This window comes from Phoca vitulina, unplaced genomic scaffold, assembly GCF_004348235.1.
Source record: "Phoca vitulina isolate PV1807 unplaced genomic scaffold, GSC_HSeal_1.0 scaffold54, whole genome shotgun sequence".
In the NCBI taxonomy this organism is placed as follows: domain Eukaryota; kingdom Metazoa; phylum Chordata; class Mammalia; order Carnivora; family Phocidae; genus Phoca; species Phoca vitulina.
The window spans coordinates 6,282,613-6,301,068 of record NW_022589757.1 but is presented as its reverse complement, the minus strand read 5'-3'; the positions used below and the strand labels follow the sequence as shown (position 1 = coordinate 6,301,068).

At 38.1% G+C, this 18,456-nt stretch overlaps 1 protein-coding gene across 1 annotated transcript in view; it reads left to right on the top strand.

Moving 5' to 3' along the window:
* Positions 1-15,055, top strand: part of FMN2 (formin 2) — a 382,777-nt gene extending 367,722 nt beyond the window's left edge. Inside the window, exons 15-16 of the mRNA XM_032389271.1 lie at positions 10,586-10,667; positions 12,225-15,055. Of these exons, the coding sequence (XP_032245162.1) occupies positions 10,586-10,667; positions 12,225-12,251 (109 nt within the window). The 3' untranslated portion in view covers positions 12,252-15,055. The remainder of the gene's footprint in view (positions 1-10,585; positions 10,668-12,224) is intronic.
* The last annotated feature ends 3,401 nt before the right edge of the window (positions 15,056-18,456 follow it).

The following is an 18,456-nucleotide window of genomic DNA, read 5'->3' as shown; positions in this document are numbered from 1 at the left end:
GAGGATTTGTGTAAAAAAAAAAAAAAGCCATTGGAAAAGTTTCTCTTTCTTCTGTATTTTTAGATTTGTACTGATTGCAATTCACATGCCTTATTCAGAAAACCACATCAAAAATTTCTCCTAGAAATTAGATTCAAGAAAATGTGGTGGTAGCTTTGTTTTCTCCAGACAGTCTTACATGCTTTCCTTTTTCAGAGATGAACACTATAGCCTGTTGTGTTTCCATTCCTTCTTTTCCTTGAATAAAGTTCAAAATTTGTGCAATTATAGTACTTCTCCCTAAGTATCTAATAAAACACATGTGCCCATTTTTTCTAAGTAGTTTCTCTTCTCAAAAATCATTTTAAACTGCCACACTTTATATGTTCAGGGTTTTAAAAGATGCAGTCTTGGGCGCCTGGGTTGCTCAGTCATTAAGCGTCTGCCTTCAGCTCAGGTCATAATCCCAGGGTACTGGGATGGAGGGAGCCTGCTTCTCCCTCTCCCTCTCCCCCTGCTTGTGTTCCCTCTCTCGCCATGTCTCTCTCTGTCAAATAAATAAATAAAATCTTAAAAAATAAAAAATAAGAAAAAAATAAGATTCAGTCTTTAAGAATCAAATGCTTCTAAATAAATAATAAATATAAATTAATATAGTGCATGGAAATATATAAATATATGATAAATATATACATGGAAATAAATAGAAGATATCAATGGTTGTATATTTCATCTTTCCCATGTATTTCTGTAGTGAAAGGTGCAATGTAGTTCAGTGGTTAAAACCAGAACTGTGGAAGTTGATTTTTCTGTTTGACTGGATTTGAACCACAGATCTGCCACGAATTGGTGTATGACCCCGAGCAAGTAATTTGACCATTTTAGGTTTCAGTTTCCTCATTGTAGAAGTTGGGTAACAATAGTAGCTACTCCATGGGGTTATTTTACAAGATTTAAAGGAGATAACATCCGTAAAACCCTTTTAGCCCAGTGCCTGGCACATAACAAGTCCTTAGTAAGTGTGTTAGAGCTACTGTGATGAGCCAGGTGCTGTGCTGGGCATGGGATATGGAGAAGAAGGACATTCCATTCTCTGCCTTTAAGGAGCTTACTTCATAGTGTCTTTTAAGATGCTCATTCTGTGGAAGCTCTCTAAAAGGAAAGAGATACTGAACTTGGGAAGTAAATGAAGATCATCTATCCCAATTTACTTCCCATTATAGGAATACCATTTTTACAGTACTAATAGGTAGACATTAAGCCCATGATTTTGTACCCTTTCTAGTGGGATTGATGGGGAAAGAGAGCAGACTCTGAAGTTGACCAGATTATTCATTCCATTATCGTATGACCTCAAGAACCTCTCAGAGTCCAGGCTGCTCCTTTTCAGAAGAGCATGATGGCATCTCTCATGCTTGGTTGCCAGATGGTTGGATGAGGTGGTGAACTGAAGCAGTCACTCACTGTGTCTGATACACCATTGTCTTACTGTAAATGTTCACTTTCTTCAAATAAAAAAGATTCTCTGTCATTTTTTGGACATCTGTGATTGCTAGGACAGTTTTCTCCATTCTCAGATTAAAACAGTCTCTATATAAATTTTACCACTTAATTGTGCTTGATCCTCTTCAGTGGGATGCTTTTTAAAACAGAAATGTAACCATATGTAATGACACCCTGTTATCTTTTTGTAGTATACTTGACCATTTTAAATTCATCTAAGTATCCTCTCCCCCAACTATCATTTCTCTTTCTAATCTGCAGACATCCCATTAGAGATTTCTTTAAATGCTTTGTTGAAAAGAAGATTTATCACATCTATGTCATTTATCTTTTCTACTAACCTAGGAGCTAATAAGAGTTAGTGACACGATTTCATGTGGAATCCTTACAGGCTCCTAATGATTCATATAATGTATTCATATAATAATTCAATTCATATAAAAATTTAGTTTTTCTTTAAGATGGGAGAAAGTGAATATGATACACTAAACTATTTCATAAATTTTATGTATATTCATTCAACTACATTGTTATTTATGGATGGAATTACAATAGTAAATCAGTAAACCCAAAGGTCAGGTCAGATAGAACCCTGCATAGTTTACTCAAAGTGTGAATTAAACATCCAGACTCATTGCTGAAGAGTTTACTGGAAGAAGGAGACAAAAACAAGAGATTTAAATCAAAGTCCTAGTTATTTCTCAAAATTTATCCCTGTGAATTTTTTAGTTTATCTTTAATTTCCCTGTTCATCACTCATTCATTGTTATTTTTTTTCCATTTAGTTATTTTTCAAACATCTAGTAAATACTTACCTGTGTCAGCTTTATTATTATCCCTGGGAATGTAAAAATGAATGTACATGGTCCCCTAATCTCAAGGAATTTACAATTCAACAAGGCAAAAGACAGATACATGAATAGCCTTAAGTCTTTAAAATAAGCCTTCCTAGAGGGTCAGATATACTATCTATAGGAAGCTATTTTTGAGCTTAATTTGAAGGAGCCATGGAAGGAAGAGAAAAAATGGGTAGACCCAGAGGAACAGATTTAGCAAAGACCTCCCATGGGGTAGGGAGTGGTTCTGCATGGTTAGAGCTCAAGGAACATTGTAGAAACTAAGGGGAAATTAGTTAGGTTAGTTGTAAATGGCCTTGAATCCCATGAATAAGTGGCTCCGATGATTCCCATGTTTTGGATACTTGTGAAGGATGGATTAGACCAGTGTGGAGGCCATTCTGTGGGGTGTGGCAGTGGTCTAGATGACATAAGGAGAAGCTTTGAAAAACAATCAGGGACAGTGGAATTTAGGTTGGGACAGATTAAAAATCATTACTAAGGAATCATTGATAACAGAACTTGTTAACCATTTGCATATATATAGAGGGCTGGTGAGGAGGGAGAGAAAGGATTTAGAGGATGAATGGTTACAGATAGTTATATTCTTAACCAAGGCACAGGTGGGGGAGGAAAGAAAAATGTCCACTGGGATCTGAAGCTCAGGGGAAAGATCAGAACTAGAGGTGTGGATCTGAAAGTCTCCATTGTAGCTGGAATTATAAAGTAGAGATTGCCTATATATACTACAGAGTCAAGATTAGACCTTGGGTATGGGGGAGAAGTTTAGCAGCAAAAGAGATCGAGGAAGCTTGTTCTGAAAAATAGTTGGAAAACTCAGAAATTCTCCGAGGACCAACAGATAAGCTAATTTAAAAATTAGGACTAGTTAACCACTTCAGAGTGATTACTGTGGTGGAGGGTAAAAACTAGAAAGTGCTGGTGGGTTTGCCAGTTAGGAAAGGATTGACAACTTTTATTCCACAGAGGGGCGGATGTGAATGATGATTTGTGTGTGTTGTGGGGAGGGGGTGTTTGCTTTGAAATGAGAGCATAGTGACATACATCCATACCCATCTTTTGTTATCTATAATCATTCCAACACTATAGGAAAAGTTTTTTTCTGAGGTAGCTCATCCATGAATTGTAATGTTCTACATTTATAGAATCTCAGACAGCCACCGAAGAGATTCAGACTGTAGGGATCAGTTTGATTGGTTGAATGTGTTTTCTTCTGAATAAACGATTCATCTCTTCACCCACCTATACCCTCTAGGAAACACTGATGTACATTCTTTCTGCTTATTGGCTTTATGTTTAACATATATTTGCAGTTTTTAGAACACAAACATAGAACATACGTATCTGTCATGGAATCCTAGATTTTAGACTATGAATATTTCTCAAAATTCAGCTACTGTCATTGATAGAAGAGGCCAGCACACACCACGTGTTACCGTGATGTGAGTGCAGTGTGATGTGTGAGGCCTCCATGCCATCCCCTCTGCACTGTGCACGTCCTTCAGCTCACACTGAGCACGTCCTTCAGCTCACACTGAGCCATGCTCCTGTTGCATCCAAGAAACTGAAAGGTATTCTTAAAGCTTGGTTTCCTTGAGTCAAGGGCACTTTTGTGTTCATTCTAATTGTTCTCCATAACCATTCGAGGTAACAAATGCAATGTTCTCTCTGAAAAGTCGGAGATTGTCAGTGATGAAATTCAGAAATTCACATGGGCCTGACAAAACTGAAATTCTTTTTACTTGAGGGTAATGATAAGTGACATTTTTGGTTGATTGTTCCCATTATATTGTCAGGGGTTTTGTGGTATTTTTTGTGTATGTATTTTAAATCATGGAGGTTATAAAGGAGAGAAAGACAGAGCCAGGAGTAACCTCCCTCAGATCACCTTTAATTCCAGAAGGCATCTAACACCTACTTCTAGCTTGACCTGGAGAGGGAGACCCACAACTTTAAAGCTGGCATGCCTAACCAGCCTTTGTCTACAGTCTCCCACTGTCCCCCTTCTCTGTGTGTATATACGTGTGTCTTTTTTTTTCCCTTTCTCTTAAAAAAGTTGTAAATTTGTTGGCGGACATGATGGTGTTGTATTTCAGTGTAGTACATTGTGAACGGGTAATAATGATAATTATGTCTACTGTTAGCTTATTATTCTGTGTATCAGGACCTCCAGCCTGTGACATGCCCGCGCCGGGCTGCACTTACTTCTCTCACAGGCCGGAGACTCCAGCGAGGAATCAGGCTACTCCCAGCAAGCCTCGTTGGAGCCAGCAGGAAATGAATCTGTCTGCCACAGATTCTTATTTAGACCAAATTATTAATGTTTAGTGGCAGAAAAGTGACTCCCTTTCTCCTTCCATTGAATGATGAGAGCATATCTGTTTTCTTGATAAGATTGTGGCCAGCCTGGCTTTTGCTCTAGAAGGTAGATAAAAATTATTCTGCCTGCAGGCCTCAGGGATGTCTGGTTTCTTTTCTCTGTTTCTGTGCCAGAGTGTATCTCCCTTATTCATCTCACAAACTGTCTTTAAACTTAATCATGCTGAACTTTTTGTATATGTTTGCCTGACAATAAATGGGTCTGGGGATGGGGGGGACAGTGCAGAGAAAAATACATCTTTATTAGGAGAGAAATAAGAAACCACTCTCTTTGTTTAGAATAACCCTTAGGTTAAATGTGCCCAGTTATATTAAGGACAAAATTTGAGAAAGTTTTCAATTTTTTTTGAAAAATACCAAAATAAAAATAATAATTGGAATGCAAATTAGTTTTAGCAAATTCTGTGATAAAAAGTATTCTTTCATTCTACCACCTACCTCTGTCTTGTCTCTAATATAGACCTTAAAAACATTTTCATTCTCCTGGGCTCAAGTTTTCTATGCTTCACAACTTCTAAATTCATAACTCCTTAAAACCAAATGAAGTTTTTACAACTTGGGATATTTGCATATAAGGAATAAAAAATCCTATAGATGTATTAAGATCCATTTATTTTCTTTTTCAGGTTACATGTACAGCTTTATTTTTTAGAAAATAAATTTAATATAAAAAATTTTTTTTAAAGTAAATTTAAATATAAGCTTTAATGCTTAAAGATGTTTTGTTTTTCTCTGGTCACTTTGCCCCGGACCGAGAAAACAGTTTCAACTGAGCGATCATCTCAGAGTCCTATTCTTCACAAAATACTTGCCTTCTTATCCTGTCGATGGTTCTCTGAAGCATCACAAAATCTGTCATTACCAATTAAGGGCGTCACACTTCTTTACCTTGATAAGCTTGAATTTCAGGTTTTACATTCATTCCAGCATCACTTTCCATCTTTGTGGAGTTGGGTGGTGCAATATGACGAGCTGTATAGTGTCTTAGAACCTTCTACTCGTAGACATTTAGAGCGGTAAAGCTCTGCCTATCTGTAAGTCAGACTTTGGGCCTCCCCAGCCTTCCAGACAAAGCTGGGACCCCAGAGGTATGTGGGAGGCATGGGGCTCATGAGGGAGAAGCCCTGTGGCACCTGCCTCCAGGTCCAGGAACTCTATTCGTTCAGCCAGAATTGAACTCAGTCTTACAGCTCTAATTTGAAGCCTATTTAAATTAGCTTGGTTATCTGGGTTTCCCCTCTAGAGAAGATAGAAATTATTGGAAGAAGATAGAGTCTCTACTCAAGGCAGGCATGCTGGCGCCAGCAAGATGTAATCACAACCTGCCGTCTTGGCAAGAAACAGAAACCTGAACAAGTGGACTCAAAGGAAAGCAAAGTGTGAGTGTTAGATCCATACATGGGCGAGCCACCACATAGGTATCTGTCTTAGGAGGCCTTGAGGATAGCCCTGTATCAGCACATTGCAAAGGTGACAAACATGGGCCATCAGGTAAAAGTCAAATCGTTCCATTTAAGAGAAAAGTTTGATATTTTTCAGAAAGACTTCATTCAAAATTGGTTATATAGAGTTGGTCCTTGACGGGATCAAGTTTCTGTTTCCTGGGAATCACACACTGATTCACATCACTCTTCCCGACCATTGCCCGAACCAAACTTTGCTTATGACAAAAATTGTTTTGTTCAAATTGGTCACCTACTCTGTTTGCCAAACCTGATTCCATATATGTCTCCTGGTTATTTCCTACAATTAAATTCTCCCTTAAAAAATAAAGAATGCCTCATATTCTGATTACTTTTGGTCCTCCATTTAAGGAATAAGTACATACTTTTGATATTTATTTGGCATAGTTTTGTTTCTGAACTTCTATAGGCAATAAAAGCTATTATAGCAAAATATTAACATAAACATCAAATTTTATAGCCATTATATACCACTCGGTATCCTTCTCTTCTGTCTAAAAAGTAATGCTATATTTCCTGTTTTCCAGTCTCTGCTTTTCTGTGTTGTTGTTTTTCCAAGATCACTGAAGGTGATGAGTGAAGAGGTTTCATTATCGTATGATTTGGTTTTGCTCAAATTTTCTTTCTGTAATCTAGATTTCTAATTGGAAGGTGCAGCTATTAAATAAGCCTATCAAAGATGTCATCTGAAATTTTTTACTTGCCTTTTTAGTTCTCTGGTAGGGTGAAATCTTGATTAACAGATGCCCTGGCAGTCCCCTTTGTTGCGAAGAGAGCCAGATTCAAAAGAACATGTCTTCGTGACTCAAGCATTAGAGCTTTGTCTACGCACCATCCACAGCCCTCACCCTACTCGGAGTTTAAACTCAAGTGCAGGCAATATTTGGAAGCCAATGACTGTCTTCTTCCACCTAGCCTTGGCTTCCTCTCTCCCCTTTCTCTATAAAGGAAATATCATCCCTCTTTTGACTCCCCACCTCCTTTCCAAACAGGACATAGTGGTCATTTTTATTTATTGTCTGAAATGTTATCACCACCATGCTTTTTCACTTAAAGCCTGTTTTGTTGCGAGATATACATCTTTTTCCTACTCAGCCTAAGAAATTTTCGGCATGATTGAATGAGGGGTGAGGCAGGAGGGAAAGAGCACGGACCATGTACAAGGAGTTACTCAATAGGCCAAACTTGGCCGAGCAGCTGACGGGCCCGCCACACTCGCCCAGATGGAGAGTGAGCAGGAACCACTCATATGGACTGCTGCCTCAGCCCTCTCCTTCCCGGCTTCTCCCTCCTCATGCTCCTTATTTCTGCCAACTCTGGCAGTGTATCTCACCTCCGGGGACACATTCTTTTTTCCTGCCTAAAGTGTGGAAAAAATTTCTTGTTGTCAGAGTTTTGTTGAAATAAAATTGGCATTTGGAAGATGCCACATTTGCTGGGAAGCTTAGGAGGGGCACTACTCACAAAGCGCTGAAGTGAGCAAGTTCTCGGGGTGTGGGCTGGGACCCGGTGTGCCCTGGGAAGAGAGGGGGTGAGGAAGCACGGTGGTCGGGGGCTCAGTGTGGCTGCCCAGTCCAGGCTTCAGGGGAGTCCCTCCGTGCCAGGGCGAGTAGTGCGGCCCAGAGGCCGTCTTCCTCCCGTTCTCTGGTGCTGCTTAGAAGCACACCCCTTTCCCTACCCCACCCCCCACTGGGGACTGCCCCAGAGTAAAATAGGTCCGGAAAACTGCATTTTAACATATGCTCCATGCTTGTGCTTCTAAATCCGAAGAACAACTACTTGAGGTCCTGGTGCTTAGTTTCTCAGCTCCCCACCTCATTTATTTGTGCCTGGTCTTGAGGTGCCCAGGATGCCGTGACTGACTCACCCCAGCCATGCGCATCAGAAACCGGAGCATAGACAGCCAGCCCCAACCCCGGCCTCTGGGGTTGTGGAGATCCTATGGCAGCACAGCGGAGCGGGGTGTCTGTTCTCGAAGCTCACTGTGGTATCCTTGTCTCACTTGGCCTTCGCACATGTTCTTCTGTATGTATTCTTCTTTCATCCTCCACCCCATTTCCCCTTCCAAGAAAAGTATGAGCAGTTAAGATTTCTCTTTGAAGCAAAGCTCCGCTGTCAACCTGCTCCAGAAAGATTTCCACAACCCCTACCCTCCTGGGACATGGCTGGACCTCTACAAACCTAGGTGGTGGTGCTTTAGGCACATTTGTACTTGCTTATGTGTGTAGCTCTCCTATTAGACATTGAACTTAATTGTCCTTACAAAATTGAGCTGAGCCCAGTGCCTGACCTGGAGTTACTGCCCCATAAATGATTGTCAAATGAAGGGGTGAGCTAGATCTTGTGAGGTTTCCTTGACGCACGTTCTCTTTAGTTTTTGTTATCTCTGCTACAAGGAATAGCTGAATTTGTTTTTGTGTAAAATTAAATATGTTTGAATTAGATTTGTCTTCCTGTGATCCTTAGAAAAATGTGTTTTAAAAATAAAATAAATATGATAGTGAGAAAATTAAGATGCTTTGGTGATCTAAATACTTGTGAAGTACACTTTTTTTTTTTTTTTAATGTTACAAAATACTTTTAAAGAGTTCCAAGTAAAGTTAAGAGGGGATCTACTGGATTTTGGCTAAGTGCTAAACAAAAAAAAAAAAAAAAAAAGTTTTTTAATTCCCTGTCCAAATATTTCAACTTAAATTTACTGGTAGCTCTTTCAGAGGCAAGATGGGAACTCTGCAATCCTTTGTTTGTTATAAAGGAAATGCTTTTGTCTTCAAATGTTTGGAGGAAGGATTAAGGGCAATTTATGACTTGGGTAGAAAGTAATAAAAGTAGTAACAATGGAGTGTCTTCTGAATTGTCATCATTTTCTGGAATTAATAACAATATCAACTTAGCAGGCATTTTACGTCCAAAAGGAATTACTTTCATGTGTCACGCTTTAACGTAAACTCTAATACCAGTCCTGTAGCTGCTGTGTGGGATCATTTCCTTCATTCCACTGTTTAAAACCAGTGTTCATTCAGTTGTACGGCAGAGGAATCCTGCCATCAGATCTTTTACCACAGTGCTCAAGAAACATATTTATAATTCATTTCTTTCAGGAAATAAACTTCAAGATCTGCATAAAAAGTCTTTTATTAAGATAAGTCACAGCTTTTTTAGTTTCTCCAGGAATACGCCATTTTTAATTCCCAAGGGAAATCATAATAATAAATAAATTAACCTAGTAGGTTATTTTCCTTTTTTATGGGACCCCTTTTTATTAGTATAATCCTACTTTACAGATTTCTTACCAGTTGTTTAATTAAAACAATCGCATATACTTTTTACAGCATTTTACAATTTATAAAGAACTTTGTTTTTTAATTTTTTTTTATTTTAAAGATTTTATTTATTTATTTGACAGAGAAAGAGAGAGCACAAGCAGGGGGAGTGGCAGGCAGAGGGAGAGGGAGAAGCAGGCTCCCCACTGAGCAGGAAACCCGATGCGGGGCTCGATCCCAGGACCCTGGGATCACGACCTGAGCCGAAGGCAGTTGCTCAACCAACTGAGCCACCCAGGCTCCCCATAAAGAACTTTTTAAATAAAATTTTTTTGATCTTTGCAACAATTCTGTCTAGCAATAATAATAATGCTATTATATATTATTAAGCCCTTTTACTGTTTGAGGGAATACAATAGTCAGTGGTATCAGGACATTACCCAGTATCAACTAGCAGATCCAGAACTCAATGAAGATCTTACCTCCAAATAACATCCTCTCTTAACTGTACCTCTGGTAAATTCAATGCTGTTTTCCTTGGGGTGTGTTTTTAAAAAGAACTCCCAGAAGTGTCAAAACATTATTATTGCACACATTCTAGTTTCTGTTTTCCAATAAATGGTTGGTTCTGTTGCTTAATGAAGCTCAGTTTTTTGAAACCTGCCCAAGTATTCACTTTTTTGGTGAGTGTGACGTGGAAAGTAAATCTGAGATGATTTTAAAATAAGCATATGAGTTTTTATATGATACTGTTTATTTAATTATTTTAATGCTTCAGATTTGTGTAATGGAACCACTCTCAGTACCCTCACCTGAAAATGAGGGATATTTCCTTAATTTCTTCTACATAAGACTCCCTTAACATAGGATGAAATGTAGATATAACATTTTTAATGTGTTTGTAGATCATTCCATTCGACATCCTTTGATTCCAAGATGAGAACCCCTGGATGAATTAGCCTCTAGCTCTAACATTCAGTGTTTTTGAATCAAATGTCAGATAATGTTCCTGTGTATGTGGTATTATTTTCTCCAATAACTCAAATCCTCAATGAGTTGATATTTGCTCACCTATCATAAGGTGGATTGCAGTGATCCGTATAGGTCTTTGCTGAAATACATGTGTCTTCTCTCCACCCAGAGTAAAAGAAGCCGAAGAGGTGTGCAGGCAGAAAAAGGGAAAATCACTTTATAAAATAAAACCAAGACATGACTCTGGAATTGTAAGTATTTAACTCTTCTCTTTTTAACTTGTGATTTGCTTTGGCTTTTAAACACTGTTTTCACAATATATACAAACTCACATAATAACATTTTAATAATTTTCCTCTTCAGTGTGAGAGAGATTCTCTCTCTCCTTTTCTTTATGCCTTTAATCAGGCCCAAAAGGCTAAGAGAATCTCAGGATCTAGCATCCAAAGCTTAAGAATTAAGACAAATCTGCTAAGGGAATGCATATACCTAGATATGTGTGTGTTGGCAGGAGTTGGGGGGCAGTTTCCCACTTTCTCCATTACACAAGCATCACCAGCACAAGGCTGCATTTGAACCCCGAGTGGCTGTTATCGTTGGATTAGCACCACTGGGATCTAAAACATGATGGGAAATGCCAAGTGTAGTATTGTCCTTTGCTCAGACTGGGGGGCTCAGACCTGGCGTGTACCCGTATGTGGCTGTTTAACAGTTGTCAGCCAGTAGGCTGAGTTTAACAAGCTAATCTAAGCTTCCTCCTTGCCCACTTCTTTCTTTAAAATGCCATATTGTGCATCCTGGAAGGCAGGGCTTGGTAAAAATGACGAGTTTTCCCTTGTGACGCTGTCAGTATTGTTTTAAATGTTTTGAGGGTGTATCACTTGGTACCACAGGGATAAGTAAATGATGCTGTTTTAAATGAAAAGTTGGGTTAGGCTTAAAATAGGAACATTTTGAATTGGATTAATCTAATGTGGTCTAAGTGGAAAAGATCAAAATAACCCAGGTTGGGATATGATTAAACTGATTAAACCCTATTTAGAAAAAGGAAGTATATCTTCATTTAAAAGATATTTTCCCTTTAGTTTCTCTATATCAAAATTAGTCTTCTCTAATGACAGGTATTATATTATGGTTTAGTTTATTTTCTTTTTGATTAAAGTACAACCTTAAAGGTGCATTGAATGAAGAGGAATAATTATTAATTAACCTCAATCATGCCATTATAAGCATAGAAGAGAATTAAATCATATTAACCATGAAACGAAGCAGCCAATTCAATCTTCATATTTATGTATGTGTGCATAGAATTGAGAATGAGAAAGGTGAGTTGGCACTTTTTCATGTTGGTTAGATGCTAAAATTTTAAAGCTTTTTTTTTTTTTCTCAAAAATATTTGGTGATTTGGCTGGTGAAAATTCTTTTTTTTTTTTAAAGATTTTATTTATTTGAGAGAGGGAGAGATAGCGAGAGAGAGAGCATGAGCAGAGGGGAGAGGGAGAAGCAGGCCCCACTGAGCAGGAGCTCAAAGCGGAGCTCGATCCCAGGACCCTGGAATCATGACCTGAGCTGAAGGCAGCTACTTAACCCACTCACTGAGCCACCCAGGCACCCCTTGGCTGTTGAAAATTCTTAAAGATAAAACAGTTTACTTATATCTTTTTCCTTTATGGGCTGGTGGATCTTTAACCTTTTCCCAGAGAATTTGATCCAAATGAAAAGATCTTGTTTGAGCTATTCTAAACTCCGTACATTTTTTAAAGTTCTTCTTTCTAACTATAACTCTTATCTGGTGCATTTATTTTCAGAAAGCAAAAATAAGCATGAAAACCTGAACAATGAAAAGCAGAATGAACATGAGTCACTGTTCACTGGCCACAAAATTCAGCTGACCTGAGGCTGGGAAGAAAACTACATCATTTTGTTCATTTTTCCTCTTGACCTCTTGCACAATCTTTGTGTTTTCTAGACAGTTCACTGATTGTTGAATTTTACTGTACATTCATAAAAATGCAAAAGCAGTAGACCAGTGGAGAATTTGACACCTTTTCTTTTTGTAAAGTTTATGGTATTATATCGATAGACCAAAACAGCATGTATAAGAGGCAATATTTGCATTAATGCTGAACATGCTAAATGTTAACCTAAAATTTACTTTCGTGAGAATATTCCTTATCCCAGCAAAACACTTTCCTTTCTACTGACAACCAGTACTCCATGTCACTGCATTTAGATTTATGGTTAAAATGTTATTTCTAGTGAATTGTTTGTATCAGTTACATGTCTGCATATAAATTTTCTATTTTAAAATTTAAGTACCATTTATATATCATGATCAAGGCTTTCCCAATTCTTGGGTTGCTCTCCCTAACTATATATTTGTGAAAGAAGATTATCATTTTTTACGCAAGTCAGATAATGAATAGAAGAAATATAGCAAAAGGTAAACCCTTTCCTATAAATCATCTAATATAGGCAGGAATCAGAGTTTTAAGTTTAATGAGGGCTTTTATCAGCCTGTGTTCTCTGAGACCCTACATAAAGCTAATCTTCAGCTAAAATAAACTAAAGGTGTGCCTCTCTATAACTTTACCATTGGCCTTCATAAAGAAAACATGACTCAATATTTTGAAGGAATTTAAATAAATGATGCTCATAAAATTGCCAAACGTGACTAATTGTTGGCCATAAAAGGGGGGTGGGTAGTAAGTTTTTGGATGGATTGGCATCTGTTAATTAAACGTACCGGCCTGAGTATTTTTACATGATTGGTTTTGTCTTTATGTGTTATAGCAGGTGATTAAAAGCTGTCGGATGAATATGTAATGATTGGTTATCTGAAGGAGCTTAGGAAAGGATTTTCTTTTATTTCACTTTGAGGGGTAAAAAAAGTAAATCTCCCACTCTTTGTGAGAGTATGTTAAAGTCATCTCATGATGCATTGTGATGGTTTTGTCTAACACTAATAGGTAGGGTTTTTAAAAATTCTTTTGATGATATTTGTTGGGGGTTATGGTTGTTGATATTTCTTGCTATTGGAAACCAATCATGGAAAGCAACTTAAAAAAGAAAATGTTCTGAATCATAACTATGTTTGCATTTATGTAAAGTGTGGTCTCTTACCTTTTAGTTTGTAATTTAAGTGCAAAGAAACAGTAGTGGATTTTGGCTGTTGTTTTGTAGTCTTCCTGTCTCCTTCAGTCCCTCCAGTGTGTATATTACCATTCTTCACTGAAATAATAGGGCATTTAACAAAGATCGCTATGTGCAATACTGTATTTAGTGTTTCTATTTCAATTTTTCTAGGATGTTAATTTATATGAAAATAAAATGAATAATAAAAGAGTTCTGTACCTATTGTGTGTATATTGCCTAAGGAAACTTGCAAAATGCAGTCATCATATTTAACACAGGGGGAAAATAAGTTAGACTCTGTGTTTGAAGATTTTTAAAAAGTTCTTATTTCAAGTTTAACAATTGTTAGTAGTTGAGTATTTGAAAAAAAATTGAAATGCTTCTTATGCAATCTTAAGGAAGAGGTAATTCCCACTTATGAACAGAAATATATCAATATTTGAGAAATCCTTTTTCCAAAAGTTAAAAGTTAGATGCAAAAATTCATTGGATACAGATTAAGTGGTGAAGGGCTATTGGAAGATGATAAGGCCAAAGGGAAAATAATGGTGCAGATGGGATGTATATAGAAGAGGAAATAAGGAATGAAAACTAAGCACTCCACTACTGGAGAAGCATGACAAGAGTTTTCTTACTCCATAAGTAAGCTTTGCGTTTGGGTCTGATCATTTTTCAATATAAACTCTTTTATCCCCTGTACATTGACTTATCATCTACTTTGTGTCAAGGCATGGTGCTAATAACTGCATGTCTCAAAGATCTTCATCAAGTTGGGGGGCGGGGAGAATATAAAGCAACAATTATGGATCATTGTAATGTCCAATTCAGAGAGCACAAAAAGCTGGGGAGCCTGGCTGGCTCAGTTGGTAGAGCATGTGACCCTTGATCTCAGGGTCGTGAGTTCAAGCCCCACGTTGGTAGTGGAGTGTACCTGAAAAAAATTACAAACAGAGAGCACAGAAAGCTAAATCTAGAGGGATGAGTGGGTATTAGGCAAGTGAAGGGAGAGAAGAGAAATCTGCAGATGGAAAGACAGTGATCAAAGACACATCCAAAACATCATTTCTTTTAGGAGTTTTACCTAGTTCAGATTAGATAGAGGGAAGGAGCAGAGCATAAAGTTCAAGAGAGAATGGTGAAAGATGTTGCTAGAGACATAGACAAGAATTTTATAGTAGAAACAATGTAATTTTATGACAGTTTGGGGTCAAGAGGATCTTAGAATCATCTAGGCCCTTCCTACTCACAGGCAGTACATCAGCAGCACAGAGAGCACCTGAGAGCTTGTTCGACAGGCAGTCTTACAAGTTTTCCAAATGGTTGGTGAGGAGCGGATGATGATGCACTTCTGAGAGAGGTAACAAACTGAGGGAAAAAAGGCATGGAAAACAGATGCAAAATAGTCTGCCACACCTGTGGAAGAATTAGTTCTACATCAAGCAGAAGAGATAGGGTGTGAGGCAGGGTAAGTGATAAGGGGCTAGGGGTGAGATCAGGGGCTAGATCACGGAAGTCTTTAATAAGAGGAAACAGTATGTAGTACACTGTGGAGCCAGTAAGTTATTTTAAGGTAGTAATGTGAACTGGTTTGGGTTTAATAAAGCCCATTCTGGTACCAGTGTTGAGAAGTATAAGCCTGGAGGCCAGAACACCTTTAAAGAAACTATTGCAACAATGAATCATGGAACACTACCTCAAAAACTCATGAGGTACTGTATGGTGACTAACATAACATAATAAAAAAAATAAAAAGAAACTATTGCAATTCAAAGAAGAAATAGGACTTGATCATAGTAGTAGAGATGGAAACTTGGCGCTGAAGAAAAGGGTATTTTTAAGGAGGTAAAATATATATGAGAACTTCTAAAATCTTTACATGTGAAAAACAAGAAAGCATGTTGAATTTAAGATGACAATCTGGTTTCTTGTCTGGGTTATCTGGCAAAGTATGTCTCTGTGCATCAACAAAGGTGATAAGAGGAAATGCTTCAGTCAAGTTTCTTCAAAAATGTGAGTGTCTTAGAGAAACCTGATAAGCCTATCAAGAAAAGCAGCTCCCAAGTCTTTATCTCCCCAAATCTGCTTCATTTTCTTCAGAATACCTGATATTATATAGTTAGTTATTAGTATATAGTCTGTCACCCATTCAAGTTTAAATCCAGAAAGACAGACTTTTTTCCTTCAGGACTAAATCTGTAACATTAAAAGCAGTATTGTGGGGGTGCCTGGGTGGCTCAGTCATAAGTGTCTGCCTTTGGCTCAGGTCGTGATCCCAGGGTCCTGGGATCGAGCCCCACATCAGGCTCCTTGCTCCGTGGGAAGCCTGCTTCTCTCTCTCCCACTCCCCCTGCTTGTGTTCCCTCTCTCGCTGTGTCTCTCTCTGTCAAAAAAACAAATAAAATCTTTAAAAAAAAAAAAAGCAGTATTGTGGCACTCAATAAAGATGTACTGATTTAATGAATAAATAAATTAGAGGAAGAGAAGGGAAAAGTTCAGGGCTGAAAGGGAATGAAGAATCCATAATGTGTGCTGGACATGCAGTTGGTATTTCTAGTAGCTGGAAAATACTGATGAGGAACTCATGAGAGAGGTTTAATTCTGATTTTGATGTAAGAGCCACCTATATTCGGGGTGATAGTTGAAATCAGTTAGATTGTTGAAACTGCCTGGGAAATCGGGAACAGATTTTTTTTAAAAAATCACTGAGATGGGGTTGAAACCAGTGTTGAAAAGACAAACAGAAATAGAGAGGTCACAAAGGGAACCTCAGGAAGATTAACCAGGGAATTAAAAGCAGAGAACCATGAAGAAGTAGTATTGCAGAGGTCAGAGTAAATAGCACTTCAAAAAAAAACACTCTCTCCACTGTCACCATCCTTTTGCCCTTCAAACATACTACTATTATAAATAACAAATGTAATAAAATATATATAATGGATTGACTTATTCAATATTCTGTCTAAAACTTTTAGAGAAACAGTGTAGAAAAGAGATTTAAAAAAACAACAAGACACATGAGTTCTGGAGTTCTATTCCTGATATGACTGAGTAAGCTTCTAAGAGACCAATCCTCCCCAGATAATAACTATAAACTCTGAACAAAATATAAAAACCACTTGGAGGCCCTGGTTAGTGAACAAAGGAGGCAGGTTCTGGGGCCTCAGGGAGGATGGAACCAAAAGACAACCGACAGAATGGGAGAAGATATTTGCAAATGACGTATCAGATAAAGAGCTAGTATCCAAAATCTATATAGAACTTCTTAAACTCAACACCCAAAGAACAAATGATCCAATCAAGAAATGGGCAGAAGACATGAACAGACATTTTTCCAAAGAAGACATCCAAATGGCCAACAGACACATGAAAAAGTGCTCAACCTCGCTCGGCATCAGGGAAATCCAAATCAAAACCTTAATGAGATATCACCTCACACCAGTCAGAATGGCTAAAATTAACAAGTCAGGAAACGACAGATGTTGGCGGGGATGTGGAAAAAGGGGAACCCTCCTACACTGTTGGTGGGAATGCAAGCTGGTGCAGCCACTCTGGAAAACAGTATGGAGGTTCCTCAAAAAGTTGAAAATAGAGCTACCATAGGATCCAGTAATTGCACTACTGGGTATTTACCCCAAAGATACAAATGTAGGAATCCGAAGGGTTATGTGCACCCCGATGTTTATAGCAGCAATGTCCACAACAGCCAAACTGTGGAAAGAGCCAAGATGTCCATCGACCGATGAATGGATAAAGAAGATGTGGTATATATCTACAATGGAATATTATGCAGCCATCAAAAGGAATGAGATCTTGCCATTTGCAACAACGTGGATGGAACTGGAGGGTGTTATGCTGAGTGAAATAAGTCAATCAGAGAAAGACATGTATCATATGACCTCACGGATATGAGGAATTCTTAATCTCAGGAAACAAACTGAGGGTTGCTGGAGTGGTGGGGGGTGGCAGGGATGGGGTGGCTGGGTGATAGACATGGTGGAGTGTATGTGATATGGTAAGCGCTGTGAATTGTGCAAGACTGTTGAATCACAGATCTGTACCTCTGAAACAAATAATACTTTATGTATTAAAAAAAAAAGAAGATAGCAGGAGGGGAAGAATGAAGGGGGAGAATTGGAGGGGGAGATGAACCATGAGAGACGATGGACTCTGAAAAACAAACTGAGGGTTCTAGAGGGGAGGGGGGATGAGAGGATGGGTTAGCCTGGTGATGGGTATTAAAGAGGGCACGTTCTGCATGGAGCACTGGGTGTTACACGCAAACAATGAATCATGGAACACTACATCAAAAACTAATGATGTAATGTATGGTGATTAACATAACATAATAATAATAATAATAATAAAGACAATGGCCTGAGGACAGGCTTTAGTAATGGCACAGCACTTAGCAGCCAGAGTCCCAAACCAGCAGTCTTTTTGGCCAGATGACATCATCTTTAAAGTCCTGGGGGTGGGAGGGTGGGGGAGGAGAGCCCCGGTCAACCAGAATTCTATACCCCATGAAAATATGCTTGCTTTTATAAGAAAACTACTCGTGTTTATTACAAGGAGACCTGTACTATAAGAATGCTAAAGTTCAAGTTGAAGAAAAATGATACCAAAAGAGAATGTGCATCTTCAAGAAGGAACAGCAAACATTGGAAATGGTAAATACCTAGGAAAATATAAAAGACAAGTTCTTTTTGCTTTTAATTTATTTTAAACACTGACAATTTAAAGCAAAAAATATATAACATTTCATTGAAGAGTTCATAATGTATGTAAATGTAATGCATAAGGCAATTTCCAAAGATGGCACAGAATGAGGGAATAAATTGCAAGATTTCTACATTTTACATGATGCAGTAAAATATTAATTCCAAATAAATTGAAAACAAGGGTATA